General features: G+C 41.6%; 1 protein-coding gene across 4 annotated transcripts; it reads right to left on the reverse strand.

Moving 5' to 3' along the window:
• Positions 1-682: 682 nt before the first annotated feature.
• On the reverse strand, positions 683-18,777 carry LOC105398345 (probable ATP-dependent RNA helicase DDX46). Of its 4 annotated transcripts, none has more exons than XM_048624060.1 (20): positions 18,662-18,777; positions 18,370-18,573; positions 17,899-18,037; positions 17,041-17,224; positions 16,377-16,483; positions 15,979-16,108; positions 15,475-15,644; positions 14,966-15,180; positions 14,340-14,433; positions 13,439-13,579; positions 10,337-10,498; positions 9,659-9,778; positions 8,998-9,205; positions 7,123-7,285; positions 6,412-6,623; positions 5,224-5,387; positions 4,718-4,832; positions 4,218-4,312; positions 3,440-3,607; positions 683-961 (listed from the first exon to the last, which is right to left on the reverse strand). In XM_048624060.1, the coding sequence occupies exons 1-20, from the start codon at positions 18,673-18,675 to the stop codon at positions 719-721; spliced, it is 3,048 nt and encodes a 1,015-aa protein (XP_048480017.1). In that variant the 5' UTR covers positions 18,676-18,777; the 3' UTR covers positions 683-718. The 4 variants fall into 4 exon arrangements, with proteins under 4 accessions (XP_048480017.1, XP_048480012.1, XP_048480006.1 ...); XM_048624055.1 differs by having other exon boundaries at positions 13,439-13,522; positions 14,283-14,433; XM_048624049.1 differs by lacking the exon at positions 13,439-13,579 and adding an exon at positions 8,591-8,711 and having other exon boundaries at positions 9,119-9,205; positions 14,199-14,433.

Here is an 18,777-nt window from a genome sequence, read left to right on the forward strand (position 1 = left end):
AAAAAGACTTAAAACTAGTTAGTATACAATACTTATAAGCTTAATAATAATATGAGCAGAGCTAACTATTTATCACAGCCATGCATTAACGTCCTTACCTTACACACACTACTTATGTATAATCTACTTCGTAACGCTGTTGGTTATCTATAAATAAATAATAAAAAAATATAATTTAAGCTTTTTTACAGACTTTTTCTTTAATGTAACCCGTTTACCCGAACCTTTTGAAATTTGCAAAAACTTATCTTTCTTCACCTGGAAGTAGCGTTTATCGTGAGAGGTTATTTTCTGAGGATGGTTACAATGAAAAGCGCAATCGTGGGCTACCAAAAAATGCTGAAATGCTCGTTTTTATCCAGCACAACTTACTACTGATTAATTTTAAGTACTAAAATGTTGTGATTTGGAAATAAATACACAATTTTGATTAAAATATGAAATCATTTTTTACATGATTTACTATTCGGTATTCGGCCCGAATAGTACGCACTATTCGGCCGAATACCGAATACTGAAAAAACTGGCCGAATAGGCCGAATACCGAATAGTTGCCGAATATTCGTGGCATCTCTACTGGGAAAGAACATAGGCTACTTTTTATCGCGGAATTCCCACGGGAAAAGTTTTTAAGGCGAAGCGAAGCGCGCGGGAACAGCTATACTAAATAAAACAACAAAAACTCGAATCAGCGCCATCTATATTCCCACCGTCCACATTAAATGACCTTATATCTAGCTTTGTTGATGACGTGGTGCGCTGACGTCTGTAGCTTCAGCAGCTCTTCCTTGATCAGGCGAGTGATTTCCGACTTGGCCTTAGCCACGGCCAGTTCTTGGGAACTCTCTATGGCCAGGTAGAGTTTCCTCTCTCCCTCGGGAGGGTTCTTGCCGGGAGGCACGTAGGTGCCTCGTACGGTGATGCCGGCCTCAGAATACTCGCTGATTTGAGCTAGCGCCTCCTGGAAACAATGAGATAAATATTTTTTTAGTTTTTTTTTTAATAGTGTCTGGCTGGCTACGGTTTTTTTTATTTATTTATTTGTTACTTTATTGCACAAAAATGAAATATAAGTGTACAAAAGGTGGACTTAATGCTAAAAGCATTTTCTACCAGCCAACCTACAGGAGGTACAGAAAAACTAGTAGAAAGGTGCAACAAAAAAAAAAGTAGTTACTAAATTGAAAAAGCAAAAACAAAATATAGTCACTTGATAATTAACTTTAGGGAGAGAAGGTAGATTATTGGTTTCATAATAGAAGTAAGTGGGTTTATTTACATTATCATGTATTATAAAACTTTATCTTATTAGGATTTAGGCAAGTGACATACATACATAAAGATATCGCTGTGACTGATCCGTAATGTTCATATTATTTTGATGAATGAAAGGTCACAAACATCAATGTTTTGCTTCCGAATGTATTTTTATTAATACATTCAGTTTCCGGAAACATCGCCACGGACGGGACGGAAGGTCAACATTACGGCGATTTTAGCAAGTAAATAAACTTTAATGATAATGGACATTAAGTATGTATGTAAATATTTGCCTTTTTAATCAGTTTTTTAGACAATAACAGATACAGAATCGTTTAATAGCAATTTAAATACAGGATAAATTGAGTATATTCTATTTATATTAGTATTATTTAGTTAAAATATAAATACTTTTGTCACCGGAGGATTATATATACCTACATACAATTTTACGACAATCGTTAATCAGTGCTTAGCAATAGCAACCTACGATATTTATAACATGATATTTATTCATCCATCTTCCTTATCTCGGAAGAGATGAAATGTCTATGATATTCTTAGAACATCCACTTAGGTAGTGTGAGAAATGTATTTTTACGTGTTATGTCATGAACACTGAGACAATATCACAATATTCACAATGTTGTATGTCATGATGTCAGTAAACCCACACAATGACGATGATGTCTTGTTAGAGTTGCATCACCAATTTTAGGAAGAAAAAAACCTAATATAAAATTATAAATATGGCTAAGAATAGTAAGTATCTATCTATACACCAAGTCACATCTCAAACAATAACAAAAAGTTGGTTCATCCGTGTTGGATTTCGCGGCTACACTTCAAATTCATAACACCACTTTTAACATTCAAGCATAAGAAAACAAGACTTGGATATTCTAGTGGGCTTACCTAGTGGCAATAGTGACATTGCCGCCTTTTGAACATCTTTACACAGGCGAAAATGAGGACTCCTATCAGAGCTAGTTTCAACAGCATCGTAAATATCTTACTCTCTGGTCTACCCCCTTCAGAAATACAAAGTAGACTGGCATTTCCACTGCATTTAAAGCGAATAACTGCAAGGGTTATCACTACAATAAAGGGTCAATTATGTTTACGTGGCAAATAAGTACTTATTCTTATTATTTAATAGGGTGTTAACGAGGTTATGTACTTTAATAAACTTCGAGACTTGCTGTCGCGAGATAAAAAAATATGTATTTATTTGTATAAATTAGTACTGTCAATATTAAAGTGGAAAATAACTTGGAGGCGTGTTGATTTAGGGCGAGAGATTGTGGTGCAATATAATGTAGCGGCGTACGTGACGCATATCGCCTTTCAAACAAAACGTAAATAATATGATGAAATAATTACTGTAAAGGTGACAAATAAACTGATGATCTTACAATCATTACTTTAATTAATGCAACTTGTTGAGGAATGCAATTTCCTTATTTATAGTATTTGAATCACGTTAGAAAGCAGTGTCCGAAGTAATATTGCATCAGTTTAATACATTTTGTTTTCTATAGATTCACCTACCTGTATTCGTAACTATCATTCCGTTGTTTATAGTTGCTCAGAACCTCAGTAGTAGCAGGTGGTAAGATTACAGTAGTCATGCGGTACACAGGTGGCTACACAAAGTGTTAGCCGAAAGAAACTGAATTAGGTCGTCAATCAGAGCATAAACCATCTACAAGATGGGAAAATTTTAGCACGTGACCAACAAATATTGTACTTACAGTCGTCGAAATATAAGAGGCCCGTTTGAACAGCCCCAAAATGTATGGGATGACAGCTGGTGTCAAATCTAAATCATAAAAAATCTATACCATAAGTGACTTTTGGTGCTTCAAAAGTTCTTTTTCTTTCCACCGTTAATAATAATACGCCAGATTTTGTGTCTTTTTATGGGCGGCTGGTAGTTGAGATGTGACGGTTGTGTGCTGCCACACAGAGCTCATACCTTGCTGGTGACCCTCCAGCGCGCGGGAAAATACAGGGCAAAAGAAGACCTGGCCGTAGAAGAACCCACTGGCTACAGAACCTCGCCGAATGGTTCAATATGTCCACCATAGAGCTATTCCGAGCTGCGACTTCCCGGGCCCAATGATAGCCGACCTACGATAGTAGATGGCACCTGAAGAAGAAGACACAGAGCTCATACCTTGCTGGTGACCCTCCAGCGGGCTTGTTGCGGGAAGTCGTTGATCTCCAGCTCGGTCTCGTATTTCCGGAACACTTCCTCGGGCGGCTCCGTGTTGGCCTCGTCCCGGGGCTGGTAGTTCAGCCGCGTGTTCAACTTGGCCGCTAGTTGTTCCGCTACCGTCTTCGCCTGAGGGGGAATGTTTTAGTAAGCAAGAGAAAAAGATGTGTGCTGCGAGTAGAGCTTTCTAGTACCGTAACCTCTGTTGTTGCTCCAAGACGTTTGATGCCTATAGGCAAGGGCGTCGATTAGCATTAGAAAAGTGTATTTTTAACTGTGATATATTTTTTGTTATATTAAAATATGTATTATCTCTTAAGACTGTTGTTGTGTAGCTGCAATGGTTTTGTTACCTTTTGTTGCTCTATCTATCTTTTCCTCACCACCACTGATAAGCACATGGTGGTGAAAGGTCATAAAAGCTATCGACCTTCGCCTTCAGAGTCCCTCCCATTAAATACAGGTTGTTGCAAAAAGGCTATACTAAGCCGAAACCTACATGTGCAGCATGGTATATCTAAGCCCGAAACTGAAATCAGAATTTCAAAATTCGCGAAAAAAATAACATTCTCCATAGTAAAAAAGTCACGTGACCAACAAAGTTTCTATTGAAAATTATATATTTAATTCTGATTTGAGTTTCGGGCTTATATATACCATGCTGCACATTTAAGTTTCGGCTTAGTATACCCTTTATGCAACACCCTGTATAATGATTGTATGTAAACGGTCCACTCACAAAGCTGACAGCGATGAGGTTGTGCGCGGTGGGCGCCCCCTTCAGGATGGCCTCCGCCGCTTGCTGCGTCGCGCCCTTCTGCTCCGCGCCCAGACCTGAACAAATTATTACAGTTCAATATACGAACAAACAGCACAGCCTGTAAACAATCTCCTGAGGGACATTGGTGGGTTATTGTCGTTAGATCCACAATGAATGTTTTGCATGTAATTTTTTTTACATTACAGTACTTTTACTAACAAAACATAGAAACTGTAAATAATCTACTAAAGGACGTGGGTCTTCTCGAAGAATGGAGGGCTATTGCCGTTAGATCCACAATGTTTTTTTTATGTAAAATTTTGTGACGATACCTGCACAATGCACATCTTATACGGCTCGCGACCTACAACCCAACTTGAGTAAAATGTGCTGTCGAAAGCGGGTGACTCTCCACCTCTGACTACGGGGATTTCAGTCGTGAGCATTATGTATGGGTATGTGTATAAATGTTATAATACCTTTAGCGAGGTTGATCCTTGAGGCGAGCCGCCTGGCCAGGTCGAGCTTGGCATCGAGCCCCTGCGCTGGCGCCGCCGCGCCCGCCGGCGCCGCGCCCACCGCGCCCGCGCCCGGCTGAAACAGACACATGTTGTTGTAAACTAACAGTTGCCTTTCAAAGTTTTCAAGTGGGAATTCCGAGATTAAAAGCATCTTATATGTCAATCCAGGGTGTCAGCTTTCTAAAGAAACAAATTTCATCTTAATGTCTTCATTAGTTTTTCGTTAAAGATAGAACATTCATCTATCCATTCCTCCATACTTTGTCGTTTCTAATAATAGTGGGATATGCATTTTGCAGGCCCTGCAGGGTCTTGGAAAAAGAATAAGTGTGCCTACACACGACAGCCAATCGGTGACCGACTTTTCGAAACAGGAAAATATGACGCACTGATTGCAATAATAGTGCAGCGCACACGTCCTATAAAAACTCGGTATGTAAAGCGAGCTCTCAGACAAACCTCACCTTGATTTCCTTGACAATCTTCTTGGCAGCCAGCATGACCTCGATCTGCTGGTCGAGGTCTCCCTCCACGTCTTCATCATCAGAGTCCTGGAGCCCGAGTGCCGCCTTCTGGTACTTCTTCTTCTCTGTCGCCGCCTGCGCTTCCGACTCGTCGAATTTGAACCCTGGTGGCCAAGGAGTATGTGTTGTAGAAGAGAGTATAAAATGGACGATGTAATAGTGGTACAGATAAAGAGACATTGGTACATTGGTGCTTCGTTCCTTCGTGACATGTACTCGATAGTCGCTGGATGAGGAAGGCCAAGAACAGAATCCTGCAGCGCTGATAGGAAAAAGACCAAACCAAGGTCGCCGAAGAAAACGGTGCACCATAGCTGCTGTAATACAGCAGCGCCTGAAATTGTATATGTAAAAAACCGGCCAAGTGCGAGTCGGGTTCGCGCACAAAGGGTTCCGTAGCAGCAAATATAATTTACAGTTAAATCAACCTATCTCAAAAACTATAAGAGATACTTTGATCAAACCAAAAATCGTTGAAAGAGTTAATTAGCATGCATCACCTCTATTTTTTTTAGAATTTTATACCCCGTAGTTATAAAAATAGAGGGGGGGGGACATACTTTTTACGACTTTGAGAGCTGATATCTCAAAAACCGTTCACTTTAAGAAAAATGTTTTTTAGAAAACTTTATATTATTTTAAAAGACCTTTCCATTGATACCCCACACGGGTATGTACATCGAAAAAAAAAATTTCATCCCTCAGTTACATGTATGGGGGGCCCCACCCCCAATTCTTTTTTTTACTATTTAGTGTCATATTTTTGTAGCGGTTCATACAACACATATTCCCATCAAATTTCATCACTGTAGTACTTATAGTTTCCGAGTAAATCGGCTGTGACAGACGGACAGACGGACATGACGAAACTATAAGGGTTCCGTATTTGCCATTTTGGCTACGGAACCCTAAAAAGCGCTCTAAATGAAACCGCGCCATTTTGCTGTATTAATCCACTCACTTTAGAAGAGGCTTAAACCAAGGTTTCCTAAGGAAACCGTGCCGTTATACGGCCGCGTCTGGTTTTGCCTATATCAACAAAGCGCTCTCTAAAAAACCGCGCCATTTTGCATACATAACCCTAGCTTAAGCTACCAACTAGTCGCCTGACAATAACAATCAACTCACCTTTCCCGCTGAACCCGCCGCCCGTGTGCACCTTGTTCCCGTCCTGCTCCTGGCGCTGCTTGTACTGGTCCCACAGCGCGCGCAGCTCGGCGGGGGGCGCCGCGCCCGCCAGCTCCACGGCCCGTAGCACGTCGCCCGCGTACCGCCCCTGTTCCGGCGTGAGGAAGGTCCATGCGTAACCCTTGTTGCCCGCGCGCCCGGTGCGGCCGCAGCTGTGGAAATAGGGTAAATTGTAAGGTTTGTGCGATTGCGGATGTAGGGAAGGGTTGGTGGTGAGCGATTTTAGTTTTTTAGTGAGGTGGGAGATTTTAGCTGTGATCGGTTCTGGGGACGCGGGTGAGACCTAATTCGTGCGTTGCGTCCTCGCGGCCATACTATATTTATAAGTTTTATTTGACGCGAAGCAATGTAGCGCCATGCACAAATGGAATCTCATCCTTAACGGATTAGCAGTGTCAGGCTGCAGTGCAAAAGTCGCTTGGCTGTAGTTTATATGACAATGATGCCCGAAGTCGCCTAATGTTGCACTGTTTATGCTGCGGCGCACTATATTTATTATTATTAAAATTTAACCCAAGATCTTGATAGTGTTAGTACTATAAATAAATAGTTTATAATGAACAAAAAATTAAGCTATAAAAATATCCTTGTTAAATATAATTATAAATCAATTATATATATAATTTAGTGAAAAGCATATTATACACTCACCGATGCACATAATCCTCATAATGGTTGGGGCAATCGTAATTGACCACCAACACCAATTGCTTCACATCCAACCCTCTGGCGGCGACGCTTGTGGCCACCAACAGCTTCACCTTGCCAGACTTGAAGTCCGTGATCGTGGAGTCCCTGTCGAATTGATCAATCCCTGTAACAGGCCAGCGTTAATATATTCAGACAGATAAAGGACGCACGAAAGGTGTTGGCCGTTCGCACGCCCCTGCACTTTAGGGTTAAGTTATAATTATTTTGATGATATCGATTGAAGGGTTATGGTTAAACCGAAGACTCGTCTTGGGATAATAACTGGAGATGCGATGTACCTGTAAATTTTTAAAATTATAAAATGTATCAAATAAAAAATATTTGTCCTACAATTTGTAGAATAGACTTTATGGTTGGAGACAAAATCTCCTTCTTAGCGTGTCGATGACAAACACTAGAGCTTTGGTCACCTGGGTGAAAAGATTAGGCAGATTAGCATATCAGTAACTGACAGTCCAGGGTGCACCAAACGTATATAATTATATATATTTATAAAATATGTAATTATAAAATACGATACTAATTTGATGAATTTTGATTGAATAATAAGTTGATGCTTTCTCGGGGAAGTTGCACCCCGAGAGATAAAGTATTGTATATATATATCCTCCTAGCCGTATTCGGCCATGGCGACTGCGTTCAAACTCCGTGTTTTATAGTTGTTGAGGGTTCCGCTGGTGTGCCCTCAAGTGACTTATATAGCCAATCTTGGCTTGGAACGTTCGTGCACACTGGGCACACGTTAAGACACCGTTTACATAATTATAGTTTATGGCCGCTGGTGGTCGGGCCTTTAACTCGTCCCGTTTCGTATCGAGATCTAGTATCCTCTTGTCTTCAAAGTCGTTTGTCTTGACTTGGATTATTTGTCTCCACAGTGGACGATTTTGTGCCTGACTTTCCCATTGAGAGGTTTCGATATTGCACCTCTTCATGTGCCTCACAAATGCACTAAGAAACGAAGACGGTGGCTATGTAAGTAAGAGAAAGAGACGTAAAACCACATGACCGGCAGTAGACACCTAACTCAACTAAACCATAAACAATAAGAACAAAACACAAAACCCGCAGAACAGGTGGCTGTACAGGCCCAGCAGCTCCACACTACCCTACACCAGCTACCGAACCACACACACACTTAGCAACGTCGCTTATCTGACAAACATCTGTCAGATCCATGTAAGTTACGCGAGCGGCCGCTACACAGATTTCATTATCAACGTCAATAAACTTGTTAAAAGCGCCAATCACAGCGCCGTATCTATGGCGAAGAGCGATATAGTGACGTTTATCTACGTCGATAACGTGGTGGTGGAAAGACAGCAGCTGTTATGCCAGAGACGCTCTAAGAAGAATGCTTCTCTTTATGTCAAGAAGCTCACCAGTTCGATAAACAAATAAAACCCACCTCCGTGTAGACTCATGCACGAGTAAGAAGCCTTCATCAGGTCCTTCAGCAGACTGTCGGCGTTCTCGTGCTTGTCCACAAACACGATGATGCTGCCGAGATGGCTGTACAGGCCCAGCAGTTCCACTCTGCCCTACACCAGCTACCGAACCACACACACACTTAGCAACGTCGCTTATCTGACAAACATCTGTCAGATCCATATAAGTTACGCGAGCGGCCGCTACACAGATTCATTATCGACGTCAATAAACTTGCTTAAAGCGTATCTATGCCGAATAGCGATATAGTGACGTTTATCTACGTCGATAACGTGGTGGTGGAAAGACAGCAGCTGGTATGCCAGAGACACGCTAAAAAGAAATCTTCTCAGAAGCTCACCAGTTCCATAAACAAATAAAACCCACCTCCGTGTAGACTCATGCACGAGTAAGAAGCCTTCATTAAGTCCTTCAGCAGACTGTCGGCGTTCTCCTGCTTGTCCACGAACACGATGATGCTGCCGAGATGGCTGTAGAGGCCCAGCAGCTCCAGAAGCTTGAAGAACTTGGCGTCCTCCTCTAGGACTGCCACGTGTTGCTCCACGTCTTTGCAGACTATGCTGCGACCGCCCACCTGGGAAAAGAAGGGGTGTTATATGTTTGTAGAGGTTCTTGGTTTTAGAGTCGTAGTGCGCAAATAATGGGGGTTTGGAGTTTGTGTCTGTTTGCGTGTATTGCTATGTGGATTGATATGTATGGATCGATTTATAAGTAAGCTAGTATTTTTCAATATAAAGATAATTTCTCATTTGATTGTCGATTTAGGTGAATGAAACCACGCGTAAGTGAAAATTGTTGTAAAAAATACAGACGACCAAACTCTGGGCCTTACTGTTTTATTATGAATAAAAGATAGATTTATTGATGGTTAACTCTTGATTAAGAGTTGATAGTCTTGAATGTCTCATGCTCACGTCACCAATATTGAAACATAGGGTAGGCGGTGAGCAATTTTTTGGGTTTCTGTGCGTATATTGGCTAATAATTCACAAGCTACAGATACAGCTAAATCAATAATACTACTGACCTGTATCTCGATGGGTTTCTGCAGTATCCGCCTAGCCAGCGCCTCCATCTGTCTCGGGAACGTGGCGCTGAACATCACCGTCTGCCGGTCCGGTCGCACGTTGTCGATTATCTTCATCACCTGGTGAGGGATGATGTTATTGTAGTGAGTTTGTATGAGGCATAGTGTCATGGAAGGAGAACGAAATGGAGGCTATTATTATTATTATGGTAAATTGTTACGAGATGCCTTAGAGGTCCTTGCCGTCTATTTCGTTGAATAGCGACCGAGCTCAGAAACGTTATCTTTATACATTTTATCTGTACCTCCAAGTGGATCTATGAAGTGTACCTAGATGTAGCAACATGTACCTACATAATTAGCGTAAGCACGTTGCCTCGCGCCCTCTGATGGTCAATTAATAATAAAGCTATGCACCTACGCTACTATACGGTCGTTTTCATTGCTATATATCAAATATCCTTCAATCTAAATTGTCTCTGTGCTTCCTAGTTCTCCAAATGGTGTAGAAATCAATGGTGTGTAGGTTTCTTTACCTTTTTTATATATATCCTTTATATTTTTATGTCATGGGCTATTTCTCTGAGGAACTGACAGGACTCGTCTACGTTTAGTGCAAACACTAAGGTTATTCGTCTTTCTGCATAGAAGGCTATTTATCACCGTGCATCCACCCACCTGTGGCTCAAACCCCATGTCGAACATCCGGTCGGCTTCATCCAGTACGGTGTAAGTGACGCGGCGCAGGTTGGTGACCCGGCCCGAGTTGGCCGCCAGCATGTCGATCATGCGGCCCGGCGTGCACACTATTATTTCTGCACCCCGTTTCAGTTCCGCTATCTGGAATTAATGAGGGTATTGTATTTGTTTTTAAACGCATCCATGTAAAAATTGTTTTTTGTGTGCAATAAAGTGTATATAAATAAATAAATAAAATTGTAATCATAAGGAAGAGAGATAGGTCATTGCCACATAGGTGCAACACGTATAAAATTTCATATAGGTAGATCCTTTTAAACAGCAGAAACAACGCCTGTCAACGACTTTCTATCCGTTCTTTACCAAGTTAGAAGCCTACGGAAACTATTCGATCGTATCCGCACATACACATTTATCAAGATAAATAAGGGTTATATCTGACAGTCAACGAACATGGGCAGTTTATGACGAAGATAATTTATAATAGGTCAATAATAATAAAACATTAGACGACCGAATGGCTTAGTGGTTAGTGACCTTGACAACTGAGCCGATGGTCCCGGGTTCGATTCCCGGCTGGGGCAGATATTTGTTTAAACACAGATATTTGTTCTCGGGTCTTGGATGTGCCCGTAAAATGGCAATAGGCCCGCCCCCTATTAGTTTAGTTTAGTTTATAAAAGTTCTTTATTAACATAATATTTTTACAATAAAGTTACATCACTAACACGGTCAGTGTGAACAAAACAATAAAGTTATTGAAATGTTTTACAAGCTAAACGCCTTTTTAAACTTATAAAATAATAGAATTGAGCACTGTTTAAATCTAAAGTAAGGAATACAGAATACCTAATCATCATACTTGAATATTTATATTAACCTAGGAGATTAATATTTGTTGACAAGGTAATATTAGTACTTACGATGCACCAATATTTGACTCAAAGCTATAAATTACCTCGAGGGTAACTGGCAAAAACTGGTGTATCGGGAGAGCCTAGAAAGAATTAGTCTTTCAAATACTTTGCCTAACGTACAAAGTAAACTAATAGGTCGATAACTACCCGTAAGGGAAGAACTTTTACCTGGTTTTCTGATGGCTATAACTTTAGCAATTTTCCAGGTAGACGGATAATAGAATAGATATAGGCATCCATTGAGTATTTTTGTTAGAAGTACGATACACTTTCGGGGCAAGTTCTTTAGAATAATATTAGGTATACAATCAGGACCTGGTGACTTCCGGCATTTTAGACTACGTATCTGTTTCCATAGCTCTTTTGGATGTATAGGTTTTATATGGTCGGAGCTTATATCAGAGTGCGCGTTTATTTGTTTGATTGAGTTTTCAACTTTACTAATAGTGTCTAGGTCAGTAGACCAATTTTTAGTGAGAAGCATGTTTTGGTGAAAAGCTGCAGCAAGCTCGTTGCATTGCTCCTGAGTGTCAGCCGTAACCGACCCATCCGATTTGATTAGGGGTGGAATAGTGGGAGATTTTTGGGATAAAGACCTTACAAGTTTCCATATATCTGTACTTGGATTGTCAACTGAGCTGAGTCTTTTATTCCAGACCCTATCTTGATAACTTTGTATAGCTACGTTTATTTGTTTTTGTAATATATTTATATTACTTCTTAAATTTTTACGGCTTTCAGGACTTGTTTCATGTTGTTCAAGACGGCGTAGATGATTTTTACGTTTGATAAGTTTTTTAATGAACCTTGGCAGTGGTTTTGATTTACGTCCGGTGTGAACTTGTGGAACAAACATGTCTCTCGCTGTTGTGATGGTAACTATGAACTCAGCGATTGCCGCGTCAAGCTCGGCTGTCGAGGAGAAGACTGAAACGGAAAGTTTAGTATTTTCGTTTACGAAAGAACGGAATCTGTTCCAGTCAGCTTCAGAGTAGTTAAATTGGATTTTATTTTCACGTTTGAGAGCTCCGTTTAAGGTAAATATGACTGGTAGGTGATTGGAGGACAGGGCAGGTATAGTGCGTAGTTCTAAGATAGCATCAACATTTTTGGTGAGGCAAAGATCAGGCGTTGATGGGGCAAATTCAGACCTATAGTGGATAAGAGTCGGGCTATCGGAGGCATGTATGGTGAAGTTGCTTTCCATCATATGATTAGCAATACAAGCACCGTGTTTATTTATACTAGCACAGTTCCACAATGTATGCTTAGCGTTTAGGTCTCCCATGACTAGAACTCTTGCTCCTAGGCTTAGTACGATGTCCAAGTCATTAGGGATAAGCTCTAGGTTGGGTGACTGGTAAGCTGACACAATCACATAGTTATGTGATGAGATCGAAAGTTGAATGCCAATAGCCTCCATAAATTTAGTTTCCGGTATTGGTACACAATAATGTTGGATGTCACATTTAATAAAAATAGCGACACCTTGTCCTGCCCCCTATTACATTGGGACTAACATAACACTCTGGTGAAAAGTGGGTGCAGCAATGCACCTCTGCCTACCCCCCAAGTACATTAGTACAAGGCGTGAGTGCGTGTTTTTTTATATATAATAAAACATTTACAAATCAACATACCTGTTCAGAAATCCCAGTGCCACCATAGACACAAACCACCCTCAGCCCGAGCGACTTGGCGAACCTCCTGATGTCCTTCCCTATCTGCATGCACAGCTCCCTCGTGGGCGTCATGATGAGGGACACCGGCCCGTCGCCCTCCTCCAGCGAGGGCTGGTCCAGCACGTGACGGAACATGCGCAATGTGGAGGGTTCCGTCAGAAGATTATTATAGTAAAAACATGAGATACGTACCTACCTGTGATGTAGTGTGGCGCCTGCTTCTCAAGCCAGTGATGCTGGTTCGAATCCCAGCGCTGACATGTACCAATGATTTTTTTGGAATTCATGTACAGTCAGCTGCATAAGTAGCTATACACTTTCGAACCTTGTCAATCTAACAAACCGCCTATCTATTCATTGAAGCATTGACAGTTCGTCAGTTTGACAAGGTACAGAAATGTATAACAACCTTCGCAGCTGACCGTACCTACAATGTATACCATCGCTCTTACGGTGAAGGAAAACATTAAATATCAACATACCTGTTCAGAAATGCCCGTGCCATCATAGACACAAACCACCCTCAGCCCGAGCGACTTGGCGAACCTCCTGATGTCCTTCCCTATCTGCATGCACAGCTCCCTCGTGGGCGTCATGATGAGGGACACCGGCCCGTCGCCCTCCTCCAGCGCGGGCTGGGCCAGCACGTGAGATGGGTAATATGGAGTATTCCGTCAGAAGTTAGTTGTAATAAAAGCGTGTGATACATACCTGTGGTGTGGTGTGTTGCCTTCTCAAGCAAAAGATGCGGCTTCGAATCCCGGCGCTGATATGAACCAATGAGTTCTTTGGAATTTATGTACAATGTAAATCTCTTACAGTCCGTTTACACTAGTCGTAAGTTGCATATGACTAAAAGTCTAATGCTCTCAATGTGGAGGGTTCCGCCAGAAGACTATTATAGTAAAAACATGAGATACATGCCTGCCTGTCATGTAGTGTGGCGCCCGCTTCTCAAGCCAGTGATGCGGCTTCGAATCCCGGCGCTGAAATTTAATAATGAGTTCATTGGAATTTACTTACTTACTTACTTACTTACTCCGCTAGCTCAGTGTACCGAAGTGGATCTTGGCCTCAGACACAAGAAGTCGCCACCGGTCTCTATCCTGCGCAGTCGCTCTCCAGTCGCCTGCCTGTAGTTGGCGCAGGTCCTTGCCGACTTCGTCGCTCCAGTGGGATTCTGGTACCTACAATGTATATCATCGCTCTTACGGTGAAGGAGGAAACCATAGATCAACATACCTGTTCAGAAATCCCCGTGCCACCATAGACACACACGACCCTCAGCCCGAGCGACTTGGCGAACCTCCTGATGTCCTTCCCTATCTGCATGCACAGCTCCCTCGTGGGCGTCATGATGAGGGACACCGGCCCGTCGCCCTCCTCCAGCGAGGGCTGGTCCAGCACGTGACGGAACATGGGCAGGATGAAGGCGAGCGTCTTGCCGGAACCGGTTTTCGCTATGCCGATTAGGTCTCTGGAATGGGTGGTTATTTAGTGAGTATTTTTGCTAGGTCTGGAATTTTTGGGGACCCAGGGACAACTTTGCCTTTGGTGTACTAAGATGCTACATAAAAAAGTACTACACTCACGGGCAATGAAAAGTTTCCACTGAGAAAAACACCAAATTACTCATTAACGGAAAAAGCTAGCTTAATGATGCCTTCTGCAACATCGAAGTACATTGAACATAGCATAAGGATATTACCAACAAAATACGGAAATTTTTTGTATACATTTTAAATTAAATGATTGAAAAAAATGGGGTTGTTTGCTGTCGGAATTTTGTGAGTGGAACTATTTCATTGCCCGTGAGTGTAATATAAAGGAGTGGTACTTTGATTATGGTGGTCTGAATGAAATGGCCCTGCGTTCGAATTCTTTAGTACAAAAATACCAAGTGCTCTTATGAGGATGGATAACATCGTGAGGAATTCTGCACATTTATACTAGTAGATAGTCAGTTACTTCGGACTCCCTTTCGCGATAAGGTTATAAATATTGCTTACCTCCCAGACATAATAGCGGGAATAGCTTGCGCCTGTATAGGGGTAGGTTTTTCGAAGCAAAGTTTCTTCAGTATATCCATCTCTTTCTTACTAATGCCGCAGTGAGCCCAACTCTTGATGGGTTTGGGACATCCCTTCCCTTTCACACGGATCCCTTCCAGCTCCGTCCTGTAAGCTTCCACTTCTTCTGGAGTCATTCTTGATAGTTCACTGACCTGCAGATATAAAACTTTGTTAGATTTCAACAGCCAATAACGTAACCGAAGTAAAAAGTGGTTGACACACTCCAAACTTATCCTAAATAAGCTTGTATGCGGTCATAGCACTCAATCATAACTATACAGGGCGTTGCTAAATTGGTATAGTAAGGCAAAAGGAGGTGACTCAAGGGGTAAACCTAAACAACTTTTGTTCTACGACTTATGGACACGACGAGATAGCATCAATTAATTTTATATTATTTCTGTATCTTACATTACAGCCTTACACTCAAGTTCCAACCCCCTTACCTCGGTATAAAAGTTCTTCCTGAACGGCATGTATGTGAGGCTGGCGTGGTCGACCTTGGCCAGGTCCTTCCTCTGCTTGGAGGCGAGGTTCGCCGCCGCGTCCTTGATGTCCTCTGTCTCCTCTTCGGAGGAATATTCTAGACCGTCCTGGTTCTGTTCGATCAGCTCGCCTGCGGATTTAATAGAACTTTATAATCTATTACCTTTACAGGGTTTAATTTTATTAGTCTCATTTTCATTGGCAGGTGAGTCTACCCATCATAACACCCGAGTCTATGTTGTTCTGTGATACAGAACTTTCATTATGATACCAACTCACATTGACTATCCGGAGCTTACCGTCAGAGTTTTTAACAAGAATTAGTATAAATCGTCAGCACTGCACTTCAGGAACTCGCATTAGTTACATACGTTTTGATATAAAAGGAACGTATCAATGTGTCCGTAAAAACAGCCTAATGTAAAGCTGTAATGCATTAGAAGTTCAGCATTTATATGACTCACCCTTATTCTTCTGTTCCGTGACCTTCTTCTTGGAAGGTCCACTCAGGATGACCACGCCCGGCACCCCCGTGGAGTTGGGCAGGTTGATGACCCCCCGCGCCTGGTCTATTTGATTCACTTTACGCACCTCCTGTTTACAGAAAAGTTAAAATTACAGATAATAAGGATTTGAATTTGGAGCAAAGAAGTATTGCTTTTTTTTATTTATAATTCTCGTTGTAATCATAATTCAAGATTTTTTATTGGATTCGTAGATGTAAGCAGTAACAAAATGGGTTAAAAAAGTTAAAATTACATTCAAATTGGTTAATTCCTTTATGGGTATGTTGCCACACACACTTGAAACTTATAACCTCTTTTACAGTCGAGTTTTAACTACAATTTCACGAATAGCTCACCTGTTGCACCTCCTGCATGTAGGCGTCGAGCGGGTCTATCTCCTCTTCCACTTTCTCTTCAACAACGGGCGGAGGGGGGTGCTTCTCTTTACCCTCTCCTTCTTCACCTGAAACAATGATATTCAGATAAATAGGGGCCGTCCATTAATCACGTGAGGTCAAATTTTTGCGCCGTCCAAAATATCGGTTCAGAAATACCTAATTTTTGACAAAAAATTAATACACGTGATGTCTAACGAGAACCCCCCCTCCCCCGTCGTGATGTTTCGTGAGGTTTTCAGTACCCCCTCCCCCCCCCCCCCTTTGCGCCTCACGTGATTAGTGGACGGCCCCATAGATAATATTATTAATGAAGACAACAAACACATCGTATTTAACTATGGAAGTTGGTTCTGGGAGCTAACTCAAGATATTTATGGATCGAACAAGGCCCATAATAAGTGGAAAAACCTGATCAGACGTTTCTGATTGAAAAGGGCGTCATGTAAGGCGATCTGATGTAGGTACACGCTTTACAAGTTGCCTCAAAGAGGTCTTCAAGAAGTTGACACCTTCATCATAATCGTTCATCATCAGCAAAGATTGCAGATTCTTATAAACCTCTCCATAATGTAAAAAAACTCTTCACAGAACAAAAATACAAACTTTATATTCAAAATCGTACCTTCATCGCCGGAATCATCCTCCAGCGACCACTTCTTGATGGGCACCTGTATGTTGACCAGGCTTCCTTTCTGCACCTCCTTCTTGGCCGTCTCGATCTCCTTCCGTTTCCGCTCGGCGCGCCACCGCTCAATGCGATCGCGGCGCTTCTGCATCTCTAGCTCTAGCCGGGACTGCTCCTCTTCCTGTTAATCGGTTGATATTTTAGGCTACAGTCGTCGAAATATAATAGGCCCGTTTGGACAGCTCCAAAATGTATGGGATGACAGCTGGTGTCAAACCTAAATCAAAAAAAATCTAAACAATAAGTAACTTTTGCTGCTTCAAAAGTTCTTTTTTCTTTTAGCCATTAAAAAATAAGCCAGGTTATGTGTCTTTTTATGTATTTCATTAACTAAATCAAGAGTAAATAGCAAAATTGTGTAGCTGTCCAAACGGGCCTATTATATTTCAATGACTGTAGTGTTGTGCTTAGTCAATTTTAAGATCAAGATTAAAGAATTGACTTAATTGAAGCCTAGTGCTAAATCCAGCTCAACTACTGAGAGATTGATGATAATGGTAGATATGCGTCTGGAGTGTGTTATGATATTGGCATGCATATTGGATGCTTCTGACTGAAGGAATTCAAATGGAAATTTATTTTGCATGTTGCACAATAAGTGAAATAAAATTGAAAGTGATATGTTTGTCCTTTTGCTTTTGCTTTGCCATAAAGATTTTTTATTTCTCTCAGTTTGTCTACAGACTAGGCTTTCTAGGATTGAGAATGGTCAATAGTGCTGTGAATCTGTGACCAAGGGACAATTTTTTATGTAAATACAGATAATAAAATAAGAAATACAGACACATTGCTTACTTTATCAACCACTCCTGGGTCATATTCTCCGCTGTCATTGTTCTTGGTCATACGCTCCCTCGACTTGGACCGGTCCTTGTCCGGAGACTTCTTCCTCGACTTGCTGCTTCCGCCATTCCTCTTTTCATCTCGCTTGTCACTATAAACGAAATGGATATGGCTGTGAAAGTTGAATTTATACAACAGGTTTTGGTAAAGCGGTGATGGGTGATGTGGTGATTGCTATGTTTTGATATGATTATTTAGCCAAACTATGGATAAATGGATGTATGTGAGTTAACAATTTTTCTTCTTCTCTGCTATCTGTGACAAACACTTAATCTGAACAAGTAGTTTGCCACTATGGATTAGTGATTTGCGGAACAATAGAAGCACTGTTCATATCATCAATACTGCTAGGTGACCTTATTGCTTATGAATTATTTCAAGATCCAACTCATGTAATCTGAAGCACCAACAAACTGAACTAACCTTTTCCTGTCCCTGTCTCGGTCTCGGCTGCGGTCTCTTTTGGAGTCCCTTTCACGGCTGCGACTGCGTTTCCGCTTGGAAGACTTGGCTGCCCGGTCGCGGCTCCTGGACCTGGACCTCCGGCGCTTGCGGTCCACCGATCCGGACCTGCTCCGCGACCGGCGCCGCTCCCGGTCTCTCTCCCTATCGCGATCACGGTCACGTCTGCAAAAATAACCAAACAAACAATAGGTTAGCGACGTCAAATAGTTTGTTGCGGGATTGTTACGGGATAACCATCTGTGAAACTTACCCGCCTCTCACCATAGTACTATTTATTTAGAAGGTGATAAATATAATTAATTCTTAGTCTACTTTCATTATTATTTCACAAATAGGTACACAAAACCCAAACCAAACCAATAAACT

The sequence above is a fragment of the Plutella xylostella genome, chromosome 3, assembly GCF_932276165.1.
Source record: "Plutella xylostella chromosome 3, ilPluXylo3.1, whole genome shotgun sequence".
NCBI lineage: Eukaryota > Metazoa > Arthropoda > Insecta > Lepidoptera > Plutellidae > Plutella > Plutella xylostella.

Coding starts and splice junctions, on each gene's coding strand:
- LOC105398345 (XM_048624060.1), bottom strand. Junction 4,833..5,223: donor AGATTGTCAAGGAAATCAAG/GTGAGGTTTGTC, acceptor TGTCTGTTTCAG/CCGGGCGCGGGCGCGGTGGG. Junction 962..3,439: donor GCTGGAGGGTCACCAGCAAG/GTATGAGCTCTG, acceptor CATTGTTTCCAG/GAGGCGCTAGCTCAAATCAG.